The sequence below is a fragment of the Palaemon carinicauda genome, chromosome 30 (assembly GCF_036898095.1).
Source record: "Palaemon carinicauda isolate YSFRI2023 chromosome 30, ASM3689809v2, whole genome shotgun sequence".
Lineage (NCBI taxonomy): Eukaryota > Metazoa > Arthropoda > Malacostraca > Decapoda > Palaemonidae > Palaemon > Palaemon carinicauda.
The window spans coordinates 71,151,408-71,165,688 of record NC_090754.1 but is presented as its reverse complement, the minus strand read 5'-3'; the positions used below and the strand labels follow the sequence as shown (position 1 = coordinate 71,165,688).

Below are 14,281 nucleotides of genomic sequence, written 5' to 3'. Positions count from 1 at the left end.
AATACCAAACGGTGGAATCTACTTTATTTTCCTTTTTATAGAGAATTTTGTCAATAAAATTCTATATTAGTCTTTAAAACACTCAAGAGAATTAATCTTCCGAATATAATTTTTTTATTTCTTAACTACTGGAAACATAAATCTTCATTCATTATTTCTCAATTTAAACATTTAATTCCTTAATTATCGCATATAACAGGAAAATCAACCATATTAGATTGATTGCAACATGAAATGCTAATTCAGACCATTTAATGACCTTTATAAATAATAATAAAGGTAACTCGAAGAAATCACAATATATCTTAGATTCTTGGGTAGTAAAATTCCAGTATATCATAGTAAGTTATATTTTATCTAAATCAGAAGTATCAGCCTCTTCGTTTAATGCCCACAACAATTACTCGTATACTTTTATATTACAATTCATTTGCACATACTTTTACATGTATGTATGTTGTGTTTGTATGTATCCAGTTGACAAATGTTTTCCCTGAGAATGTGAGACTTTAAGGAGTTGAAAATGTTGAATTGGGAGAGTGCATATACCTGTATATATATATATATATATATATTTATATATATATATATATATGTATATATATATATATATATAGTATATACATATACAGTATATATATACATATATATATATATATATATATAGTATATACATATACAGTATATATATACATATATATATATATATATATATACAGTATATATGTGTGTGTGTGGTTGAGTGAGCGTGTATTTGTCTATTTATTAACAGTTACAGTCATAACATATACTATTTATGAAGCTAGATACAAAACAAATGTATTTTAACGTATAACAAAACATTTAATTATAACTAGTGGAATGAATAGGTTAGAAAAAGCAAGTTAAATTAAAATGTAAAATACAGAGAGAGAGAGAGAGAGAGAGAGAGAGAGAGAGAGAGAGAGAATTCGCATGAGGTCGACCTGCATATCTTAGGAAGTAGTGTTGGTCGGCACTCTTCCCTCTGTAATTTGTTCAACTTCTTGTCTGCTTTCTTCTTCTGCAATTTCCTCTTCACTCTCTTCGAAGACGTTAACCCCACAGCCCCACGCCATTTGCAGAAGCCCACTGAGCTCTCCTTCATCCATGGGGCACTTTGGGAAGTACTTCTTGCAGGCTGACGGGTCTTGCGTTTTCACTCCGATATCTGTGGCAAAGACGAAGGCTGTGTTATACGACGTCAGAGTTTCAGTGCTGTTGGAGAACATGTCAACCAAGATGGCCTCTTCCAGCGAGCGCGCCTCTTCTCCCTTGATGTGAGCCTGGCACAGAAGTTTCAGGATACAGCCGTTAGGATCCAGCTTCTCCACGGTGGACAGGAGGATATCCTCGCCGTATTCCTCGAAGGACGCGTCCACAGACCGGCCCTTCCGGTATCCTCTGTAGGGTCTTCCATAAAAGTGAGGAGTGTGATAGTGAGGCATGTAATAGTGAGGGCGGTGGTGGTATTTCTTCTTGTGCTTGTGACTATGTAGACCGACAAGGGCCGCGCCCTTCAGGGCAGCCAGACCCCCTAAGGCAAGGGCCGCTCCGAGGAGAACACCTTCCGCGGCACATATCCATGTCACTGCGAATGAGGCTGAGATGAGGGTCGAGTTGCGCATCTGGAATATAAGAGATTGTGTTACTAATAGTGATAACTGTTATGATGATGATGATGATAATTGGTGATTAATATGAAAAAATTAATCACAAAAATTAAGGACTAATGTAAGAAAACCATTGTATGCGTGTGACAGATAGAATATATCACATTATTCACAGAACAAATATGAAAACAAAAAAGGGATTTTAAGGTGACAGGTCTCGTCAGTGGTGAAAGAATGTTATTTTTAAATTGTCTCAAAATGTAACTTTTCTGTCAATTCAGTACTCATGGTTATGAATTATTATTATTATTATTATTGTTATTATTATCATCATTATTATTATTATCATTATTATCATTATTATTATTATTATTATTATCATAAGCGAGGATGATTGGAAAAAGTGTAGTGCTACAAGTTCAATTGCCCCAATAGGGAAATAAGCCCAGTGCGGAAAATAAACGGAGAATTAAAGAATATATAAAATGGAAATAACAATTCAACACAAATTGAGATATTTAACAATATCAAATCAAAATATAACAGACAGAACATTAAAAACACCGAAGTAAACTTATAAGAAAGACCGTACTAAGTCTGAACCCCGGAAAGTTCTGCAAATTCAATTGTTTGGTTGGGAAGAGGTTTCCATAATTTTGTCACAGTAGGAATAGAACATTGAGGATACTATGTAGCATTGAACCTTATTATTATTATTATTATTATTATTATTATTATTATTATTATTATTATTATTATTATTATTATTATTATTATTATTATTATTATTATTATTATTATTGCTATCAGAGCTATAACCCCAGTTGGAAAAGTAGGATGCTATAAGCCCAAGGGCTCCAACAGGGAAAAATACGGATGTAAAGTCAAGATTATAATTAATTGCATATCTTATACTACGTAGTGAATTGTATAACCTGGAAAGATTTAAATGTGGCCTTATGGGTAACAAGGTATATAGAATAACAGGTCTGTCTGGTGATCGCCAGATGGGAGTTCGAGTCCCGCTCAAAGTCGTTAGTTCCTTAAGTGTCTGCAACCTTACAATCGTTGTGAGCTAAGGTCTGCTTGCTGAGTTATCAGCAGCCATTACCTGGCCCTCATTGGTTCTAGCATGCTTGGAGAGAGGGCTTTGGCGCTGATCATATGATATACAGTATGGGCATTGTCCTGCTTGCTAGGTCAATGTCACTGTCCCTTGCATCTGCCATTCATAAGGGGCCTTTATAATAATAATAATAATAATAATAATAATAATAATAATAATAATAATAATAATAATAATAATAATAATAATAATAATAATAATAATAAAATGATGGTCATAATTATAGAAACGACGAAGCCAGAGGCAAATGATATGGTTAAGGAGAATTTATTCCGTAGACATCAAATTTTGGTTAAAAAGTTAAGATAACTGACTGATTCTGAGCTTCAGGCAGTAGACCAACATTCAAAACATGGATGAATAAAGTTATTAAAAGATTTCCTGAACACAAACAAGTCTCCAAAAATCTTATTTCTCAAAATATCAATTTTCTGTGCAATTGAAGAAATAACAAACCAGATGTTTCTCAAAGTGAACTAACAATAGAAAAAAGACACCTACAACTTTGAATAAGTTGCATTCAATTGAAGAAACGTTGTCAATGATAAGATCTGAATAGGGAGGATCCTATGTCCTAGAAGTCCTACAGACCTGTTTTAATCACATTTCTTCTTCGAGTTTTGATTTCGTCTTCTTTTGGGTTGGCTTTGTCCGTACCGAACATGATTTTTATTCTAAACATATTACTTGAAATAACTGATTATGAATGACTCCATCCTAATTCTCTCTCTGTAGGTGTTGAGTCGACCGTTCATTCTATTACATTAACATTATGCTCAAAGAACGGGATTCATCTGGGGGACTTTGTCTACTTACGCAGAAATACATCCATAAACAGAAGCATCTATATAATATACATACATATAGAATACACATATAAACATAAACACACACATATGTGTGTATGTATTATATGAGTCTTTGTTTTAGATAGATTCGTTTGTGCAGGCTAATTGTTTATTACACAATTTGTATCAGTGTCTGGAATTTATCCGCCTTGGAAATCCGTTAACAGACTTAATTAATAACAGATAAAATCGCTTATCAAATAAACAAATTATTTTGAACCTCATTTTGAACCATTATTATTATTATTATTATTATTATTATTATTATTATTATTATTATTATTATTATTATTATTATTATTATTATTATTATTACTAATATTATTATTATTAAAATTATTAGAGCCAAGCTGTAATCCCAGTTAGAGAGCAAAAGTACAGATCCTAAATCTCCATTAAGGATTACAAGGGAGACAATAAAAAAAAATAAAAAAAAACTTGTTTTAATCCTCTATGGAAACTTTTTCTCTGTGGATTTTATCCTGAACAAAATGTTTTATTCGGTACTTGGAGATGATTCACTTGAATAAACTTGCTATTTGATAATGTGTCTGAAGCTGGGCTATTCCAAGTTTCATGACTGTACAGTTACACATAAAAAGCCATAGCCTCTGTACCGTAGTCTTGCACTGTCTTTGGTGCCCTCGGGCTTACAGCATCCTGCTTTTCCAACTAGGGTTGTAGCTTAGCTAATAATAATAATAATAATAATAATAATAATAATAATAATAATAATAATAATAATAATAATTACAACATATGCTTTATATACACGAGTATATATATATATATATATATATACATATATATATATATATATATATATTAGGGTACCCAACCTGTCAAAAATGACGGCTAAATAATTAGATAGATATGCACACACACAGAGATTCAACCCTTCCCACTTCCTCCCCTTTCCTAACTACAACACGGCACTTTCGACAATTTGAGGGAGATTGGGGTTTCCGAGCTTATCTTTTAGGGTGCCCTCTCTCACCAGGCTATGACTACTCTCCACCCTTCCCGAGGAACTGGGAGAAACCTAGTAGTTATATTTACGGCAAAGCCCCTCAGCATGACAGGAATATATATATATATATATATATATATAGCCAGACACTTTATCATGTAAGGGAGAAGTGTGTATGTGTGTATGTGTGTGTTTTGTGTAAATAGATATACATCGATATAGATTTATACAAACCTAATCATAGAACAAGATAGAGCTGTAGTTATCTATTTCTAATGTTATTAATTCGTTATTGGTTTACTTATCGTTTCCATTTTTCATGAAGTCATAAAATTCAGCTAAGACAATCCAGGTAGGATAGGAATTACGTATTTTGACTATATAGCCAGGCGCTGGGGCCTATGAGGCCATTTAGCACCGTGTCTCCAAGGTAAATTTCTAGAGTTATACTATGAGGTAAAAGTTAAAAGAGGGTGGGTAGGTAAATGGAAGAAAGGAAGCAAGAACGGAGGTAAAGTAAGACACAAAGCAAAGGGATCCCATAAGAGAAAAGGGAAATGAACTGATATCTCAAAAGGTTTAAAGAAAAACTCAAAAGAGTATATAAACAACGATGGCTATTAAATTCAAATGCAAATGTGATCAAGTTTTTGGGACTAACAAGTTTTATAACCAAGTGAAAATCATTGTGTGGACTTGTAGTTCTACTTATTTCATATCCAAGTTGGTTACCCTGTGGTAGGGTACGTCTTGCGTATCGTGGAAAGCTATTAAAAGGACAGTTGTTGCCTCGCTTTCTAACCAAAGGCTAGGCCTAGTGCCAATAACTGTGAAAACTGCTGGTTTGCAATTGGACTATTTAGTCAAAGCTTAGGCCCATCGGTAATAACTGTGGTAGGTGAATGCAAGGGCATGTGATCGTAAAAACCCTCTGCCAAATTATTAAACCATGCCTGATGCGCAACCGACCCTTTAATGTAGGGATAACGATGGGAAAAAGGACGCATAGCCTAGCTGGGGAGGTATGCAAATTGCACAGCTCCCTCCCTTCTAATTACATCTTAGCAGAGAAAAGTATCGTAATGAATATCACAATGGTAGAAAAATATAACTCATAATACAATACCTACAATCTACACAATAAAAGACTAAAAAACAACAGCCAATGCATAAGTAAAAATAACGCTAGAAAATGCATAAGATTCTCCATACCAAGGAACTCACAAAATACTTTGTCAAATTTGTTTCGCGTTGTAAAGTAAGGCCATCATTCGACATGTTAGTTTCTTATATGAGATTACTAATGATTGAAAAAGTCATAATCAATTAAAAAGCCTCATACTATTTTTTTTAGTAGTTATGAAAAAAATAATAGTAGTGTTTAATAATATCCTTATTTATTCAATTCGGTCATTTCTTTAAAAATAGTTTTTCCAAGTTTCTGCTTCAGTCAGGCAGATATATCCGAACCCCAACTACGGATCATCCATCATCCATTAACTTCACTAATATCACGTCACTGAAGTGGACTCCATTTAAAACACTTCAGGACTCCACTTCACTTGAACAACCACTCTCTTATTAGTAAACTGCACTATTCTGAAGAGTCAGCTAACCCTTGAGCGCCCTCAAGTCTCACCTCAGGAGTTACTGGAGAGCAGACGGACCTCAAATTGGCGAAGGTCAAATAGGTATGTGACGCCTGGCTGAGAATCTTCTTCCTTTATAACCGTGAGGGAAGGCGGGACGCTCACGTCATAAGCATGCCATATAAGGACGAGCCTTCCTTGCTTCTTAACCGTTCCTAGTTTCAGCCAGGGAGGTTTAAGACAGAGATCTGAGGTCTCCTGGGTGGGGATTGGATGAAAGGGGAGAAGGAGGCGGTGTCCCTAAGGGTAGAGACGAGAAGAGAGCTGCTATGGAAGCGGAAGGGATAGACGGAACGTCTTTTTGGTGGTAGTATGATGTAATATGTTGAGGACTGGTGTCTGGCGATAGGAATGTGTATCTTTTCGTTTGGGGCTGAAGTATATGGTAAAAGTAGATAATTTTGGTTGGGAAATGATAAATTTAGAAAAGAGTAAGGGTGGTGATAACGGTAGATTTTCCCCCCCCCCTTTTTTTTTAGTCGCTGATGCTGGATATGATGGCTAAGAAAGGCAATGATGTAAGAATGTGGTATTTTTTAATTAGGGTGAAGGTGGGGTTAAGGGCGCATGGAATGACCTTTCTACCGTATATCGCGTGATGAGGAAGACACATAGAAAGGCTTATATGCCCATAATCCCAAAATGCTTAAGAGGATGCTGCAAAAACTGCTCATTGTTGCTGACTTGATATCACTAAAAAATTCTTATACATAGATATACTGTACATAAACACACACACACACACACACACATACATATATATATATATATGTGTGTGTATATATATATATATATATATGACATTAAGCTATGTCTTGAGAGAAAACACAATATAGTTGCATAAAGTTATACATAGGCCTACGTATGGTGCCTGTGTGTACAGAGAGAGAGAGAGAGAGAGAGAGAGAGAGAGAGATAAGGATAAATATTAGGCAGTTAATAAGGCAGTGTATAGAATCCTTATGCAGTACGTAGGAAGATGCTTTATCCACCGAGATCTTCCGAGTGTTTTGCAGAGCCGGGGGGGACGCACCTGGGCTTCTGTCTGCTCTCAACTTCACCCATCCAAAACCCCACATTTACAGCTTCACGTTACTTTGCAACCCTCTCGCTGCTATATCATGGCTTTAGAAAGGAACAGATTATTATTATTATTATTATTATTATTATTATTATTATTATTATTATTATTATTATTATTATTATTATTATTATTAGGCTACAACCCTAATTGGAAAAGCAGGATGCATAAGTACAATGGGTCCAACAGAGAAAATAGCCCAGTGAGGAAAGGAATCAAGGAAAATTAAGATAATTTAAGATCAGTAACAACATTAAAATAAATATTTCCTTTATAAACTCTAAAGACTTCAACAAAACAAGAGGACGAGAAATTAGATAGAATATTGTACCCGAATGTACCCTTAAGGAAGATAAATTATTTTTCATAGATTTATGTATATTATTATTATTATTATTATTATTATTATTATTATTATTATTGCTTGGTAGGCTACAACCCTAGTTGGAAAAGCAGGATGCTTAAGCCCAAGGGCTACAACAAGAAAAAATAGCCCAGTGAAGAAAGGGAAGGAAGAAATAAACTTCAAGAGAGTAATGAGAAAATAAAATATAATTTTAAAAAAGTAACATGAAATTAGATCTTTCCTAAATAAGCTAGTTTATAAATTCACAAACCCATATATATATATATATATATATATGTATATATATATATATATATATAAGAAAAAGGAAATTTACTAATCTATTTACCCATTTATCTATTTATTCCTGAATGTGGGTTTTTATTCATATTATAGAAACGGAAATCTGTAATCACAACATATTATATATATATATATATATATATACATATATATATATACATATATATATATATATATATATAGGCCACTAATGCCTTTCAACAACGACTTCCCTATACCACGGAATCACAGATCCATAATGATTTTCTTAAGGTATGTACTTTTGTCCGAGCAAGAATTAAGGCTTTAGCACCGACAACTAATAATGGTAGAGACCGTGGCCTTGACCAGCCGGTTATAAATAGTGAACTTCCCTATGGGTCTATGGTACCGTGGCAGAGCGAATTTGATATTGAAAGGTGTGTGTTTTTTATTTGAATGGATTAGAATTACGAATGCTAGTGAGGAAATTATAAGTTTGATGACTTGATTGAATAATTCACAAGTTTGAAAATGCTAACCAGTTCTGTGCCCTATGAGACTTAACATCCTTGGGATATTATCTTAACCTTTATCGGCTACATAAGGTCAATTCTATTTACTTTCGTTATTTATTCATAGATGAATATATTTAACAAATAGTCACACCAATTCACAGTATGACCAATGCATATAAAAAACATCAAGAAAAACGAAAATTAATTGAAATACAAAAAGAAGCTTTCTTCTTTCTAAGCTTAGGGACTCCACGAACACCCAAGCAACATTACGCATTCTAGTCATACAACAGGAACTCATCTATGGGAGGTAGACTCAGGGTCAACGTGTTGCAAAACGAAGGAATACAACATCATTATATGGAGGATTTATATTCTATAGAATGCCTAGGACAATGAAATCCTTTGCAAAGAATTTTAGTGTCTGTAAGAAAATTTTACTTGTCACATCACTATTGTGAAATAATACTTTTCTTTACTTGAATTTTACACCTCTGCTCTTTTTCATTGGGTTGCCCATCCCAACGGCCTTCGCAAAATCAATTTGGGAATGACATTTTTAAAATTTGGAATACTAATAAAAGATTCTGTAGCAATTCACAATATTATTTATAGTGAAATTCCACTCTTCTAGGAATGATCATCCTGAGACCTGTTTGTTAATTATTTGAGGAATATTATTCTTTGTTAATATTCATTAAAAAAAAAAACCTGATATGAAACGAAATCAAACATGACTTGTTTACCTGGTTACAAGTCTTACTTTGGTTTACGCGGACCCGATGATAAAAATCTTCATTCAATCTTTTCTATAAAATGATTACCACCAGAATTTATAAAGTACTATTTTGAAACAATGCTATATTTATTAAATGAATTATTATCATTATTAATGTTGGTTATGGAATGTTCAGACGATGACACATTTTCATACATTTACTTTCTTTTAAAACAGAGTTTCGGTAAGTGTCCATTATCAGGTTCTGTAAATTTAAAAACACGTATCTATCCGCCAAGGCGTTTCCTCCAATTTTGGAAGGTAGCCGACATAAAAAAAAGAACAAAATGGGATTTTTTTCTCACAGTTCCTCTTTGCCTGACGAGGGGCTCAGTGAAGTTTGGTTGGTATTGCTAGGGCACCACAGTCCACCCTCACCATCTACAAATGAAGCTTCATATGCAGACTTCCCTGCTGCCGTTACCTCAGCGGTCACCAAGGCGACCTGAGGTAGCAGCGGGACCAATCGGAACTGTGACACAATCGCTAGGTATTCCTTCCTATTTCTAGCAGGTTCTTTTGCCTCTCTCACATCCACCCTCCTGTCACCTAGGGTTTTCTTCACTTAATCCATCCAGTCAAACCTTGGCCTTCCTCTTTACTCCTCTCACCAACTCTTGCATTCATCATCTTTAAAAACATATCTATACAAAACTAAAAATTCTAAAAATCAAGAAACCTTTTTCCTCTCGGCCAGCCTCTTCATTCCTCTATAGTAATAGAATATAATCATGGCTCTTATAATACCTATTTTGATAATGAGGATTTTAGTATTTTATGCAAAACTTGATTTAATACCCAGCTAAGACTGGTGGAAACATTTTGTAAGGAAAACTTTAAATCTAGTTAAAACTTAGATAACCCCGTCTACAGAAGAATTTCTTTTTATATTTTAATTTTAATTTCAATTTACTTATTGCATATCTAGACTTTTATCAATTTTTTCACATTTGTATTTTTGTATAAGTATGTTTTTAACTTCACAGAACCTGACAAACCTTCGAAACATTTTAAGGAAGAATCAGAGGATGAAAATGTATCTATGGTAAGCATCTCTTCTAGGAGAGGACACTCCAAATTAAACCATTGTTCTCTAGTCTTGGGTAGTGCCATAGCCTCCGTACCATGGTCTTCCACTGTCTTGGTTTAAAGTTCTCTTGCTTGAGGGCACACTCGGGCATACTATTCCATCTTGTTTCTTTTCCTCTTGTTTTGTTAAAGTTTTTATAGTTTATATGGGAGATATTTATTTTAATGTTGTTACTTTTCTTGAAATATTTTTTTCCTTGTTTCCTTTCCTCGCTGGGCTATTTTCCCTGTTGGGGCCCCTGGAGTTATAGCATCCTGGTTTTCCAACTAGGGTTGTAGCTTAATAATAATAATAATAATAATAATAATAATAATAATAATAATAATAATAATAATTTGCTTTATTACTACAGATCTTCAATCGACTACGTTTTCATTCGTCTGAAAATTATTATTATTATTATTATTATTATTATTATTATTATATTCTCGAGGAATGACAGAATATATCCTATTTATGGCTAAGGCAAATAGGGTTACACGCAGTACACTACCCTGGGGAACTCTTTTTTTTTTTTTTTTTTTTTTTTTTTTTTTTTTTCCTGACATTTCATCTTTGACAGTTTCGCCTACACTAACTTGAAAAAATACGTGTGAAACAAATGCTTGAATAAACAATCGTAGCTCTCCTCTCAATCTGATAGGGGCGTTATTATTACTGCTACAGTTTTTTTATTGTTTCTGTTGTATGCAAAAGAATTACGGAGTTCTTCCTGTAGATTCTTTCTTATTGCATCACGTGATTAAATGACACAATCATCTTCACAGGACATAAGTCTAATTGCAACCGGATATCCGCCAACTGAAACCTTTTATTGACAATGAACCCCTTCTTTAATTATCCACCCCCCCCCCCACACAGTTATGACTAAGCAACGAGTCTTACATAATGTCTTTGTCCTTTGTTAAAATTTTCCTAGTGTTGGTCTCTTGTTTGCCATAAAAAATTCGCGAAATGTGTGGCAACGTAGCAGTTGGTACTAGTAGAGAGGTGAAGTGAATGTAAGTGAGGTTTATTCAATAGATAACGTGCTTATATACAAACAGTTGAGAGCAACAATGTCACAACAAATTTCAAACCATCTGAAACATGCTATGGCAAACATAAACATATATTTCTATTATCAGTTAGGGAGAGGGTAAGAGATGAAAAAAAAAAACAATAGCATTACAGTGTGTGACCGTGTATGAAACACGTGCGGTACAAATGTGTCAGCGAACTGTTGTTTAAAGACATATGTCCGACGTAACACCCCGGATAAAAAGCATTAGACACAAAAATTTGAGTCTTAAATTTTGATATTGGAAAAAGATAGGATGGTATTGTCCGAAAGTAATTAATGATTAGTGATCAACGTATGAAGAGTAATCATATAGCTACGAATATGATTTTTTTAACTATGTATGTACTCAATCCTGATATTTTTAGTGATTAATTTTGTCCTTCCACGTGTATGCTAGTTATCTTTCACTCTTTATGATATTTTTATTTACTGGTTTTCCAACTCCTGAAACTTGCCTTTTCAATGTTTCCGAATTTGAACAACAGCATTCAAAGAAGTTATAATGATATTAAGCGTAATAATGACCAATCTTCATTATTATCTTATATCATGATATTCTCGTATTCAAGAGGGATGATCAATGCACATACAATAAAAGAACGATAATTTTCCCAAGTTTGTACGATTATTAAATTTCGTTGATGAACACTTTTCTCTCTAGTATATACAAAGAATTATTTCTGTTTAGAGAGAACCTAAAATAGTAACTTAAAGTCTAATGGACGATAATTAATATAAGTAGGCCTAATAGTTCTCCAAGATGTTGAATGGGAAATAGAGTGCTTTTGTTATTTACGATAGCAAATGCTTTGCAAAATATGCTTCATGATAAAAACACATAATCAAGTATTTTGTGTGCCATATATATATATATATATATATCTGTATCTATATATATATTATAATATATGTGTATATATATATATATATATATATACATATGTATATATATATATATATGCATACATACTGTACATATAAATACATACATACATACATACATATATATATACATATATATATATATATATATATGATAATAAAAGCCCAATACGTAAATTCCACTTCGTCATAGACTGCTGTATATCCTACTTACTAATGAGAAATTACGCCATATATCACCATTACAAAATGCCCCGCATTAGCTACCTGTCAAGGCCGTTAGATTCGTGGCCATGGCCATTGTCATCATTCACTCTGTTTTACTTAAGGGTTTCGAATGGGAATTGTGCAGTATTTGTAACAGCTATTGGGGGACAAGTGATTGGAGTGTAATTGCTGTATGCGTTCGTGGTTGATTTTTACAGCTTTGTAATAATGGGATAAAGAACGGTTATCAATGCTATTATTGTTATCTTTGTCATTAATATTGTCTTATTATCAATAATACTACTATTATTATCTTCATTATTATTAATATCATATCAATATTGCTATATAATCCTCTTTATTATCATTAACATTTATATCACTATTATTATCATTGTTAATAATAACTTTCAAAAAAAATTACTTTAAAGATTAAATTGTCAATAAAAAGAAGTAATAATGACACGTTGAAAAAATACAATGCATAATGTAATAGAAAAAAATCTAACTCTCGAACAAGGAAAAAAAGAAGAGAAAAACTTGTGGGTTCTAAAGTGTAAGCAAAACAACATTTGCATAAGATACCTTGGCTGGCTGCTTTCCATCTCTGTTCTTCCTCTAAGGGTTTTTAGTATGGACGTTGCAGTGTTGCCGTCTTGCCATATCTTCCTAGGATTAGGTCCTATTGCCACACGCACAAGACCTGCAGTTATCTGGTATTTCTATTTGTTAGATATATATATATATATATATACACACCATATATATATATATATATATATGTGTGTGTGTGTGTGTGTGTATAATTGTGTATGTATTAGCATATATATATATATATGTGTGTGTGTGTGTGTGTGTGTGAGTATACATATGTGCGTATGTATAAGCATATATATATATATATATATACTGTATATATAAATACAAACATATGTACTTGCATATTTATGTGTTGTGACAATATAACAAGTGCTGTCCTTTATGATAAGGACTATCAAGGTCAAGCTTCGCGTCGACTCTCCCTCAAGGAGGGTAGAAGGGGGTAACTCAGAGCTGCATCTCAGACTGACCTGCGAGTCAGAATTACCTTCCATATTGTTTATAGAATAAGAGTTTTTAACACTGGCGCTCTGACCTATGACCTGAAATATGCTTTGGGCTTTTGTTACTCTCCAGTGTTTGGTAATGTAACTTCTACAGTTTGTGATCATTACTGAATATCACTGTACATCTCTTCAGCGCTGTGCATTTTGCGACCCATGTATTTTTCTCTACTGAATACTTATGCGCGTGGATTTATAATCAATTTCTATATTTTCAATCATTATTTTCACTAGACTAATATATCTTTATGTATATTTTCATGTACATATATATCTACTGTATATATATGCTGTATATATATATATATATATGTATAATATTTATATATATATGTATATATATATGTATATATATATATATATATATATACACACACATATACATATATATATATATATATATTTACCTATATATATATATATATATATATATTCATAAAACATATACAGTGCATATGTTTCTCTACAAGGATATATTATTTATGTATATATGTATATTTATTATGATCTTGAATATTATCCATGGTAAATGCTCCCACCAGAACCAGGAAACGCAAGATTGCATAATAATGATAATGAGAGAGAGAGAGAGAGAGAGAGAGAGAGAGAGAGAGAGAGAGAGATTTATGAAGTTCCCAGCATCACTGTAATTAGTACTATAGGGAAGATATTCAGGTAAAGGCGTAATTGTACCTGGGAAATCCAACTGGACACGATTTCCTTATGGT

General features: G+C 33.1%; 1 protein-coding gene across 1 annotated transcript; it reads right to left on the bottom strand.

The window, feature by feature from the left end:
• Nucleotides 1-731: 731 nt before the first annotated feature.
• On the bottom strand, nt 732-6,403 carry LOC137623831 (uncharacterized). The gene is made up of 2 exons (XM_068354641.1): nt 6,215-6,403; nt 732-1,646 (listed from the first exon to the last, which is right to left on the bottom strand). The coding sequence occupies exon 2, from the start codon at nt 1,644-1,646 to the stop codon at nt 975-977; it is 672 nt and encodes a 223-aa protein (XP_068210742.1). The 5' UTR covers nt 6,215-6,403; the 3' UTR covers nt 732-974.
• Nucleotides 6,404-14,281: the final 7,878 nt, after the last annotated feature.

Bases quoted from the DNA above. Each gene is read 5' to 3' on its own strand.
- LOC137623831 (XM_068354641.1), bottom strand. From the start codon at position 1,646: ATGCGCAACTCGACCCTCATCTCAGCCTCATTCGCAGTGACATGGATA.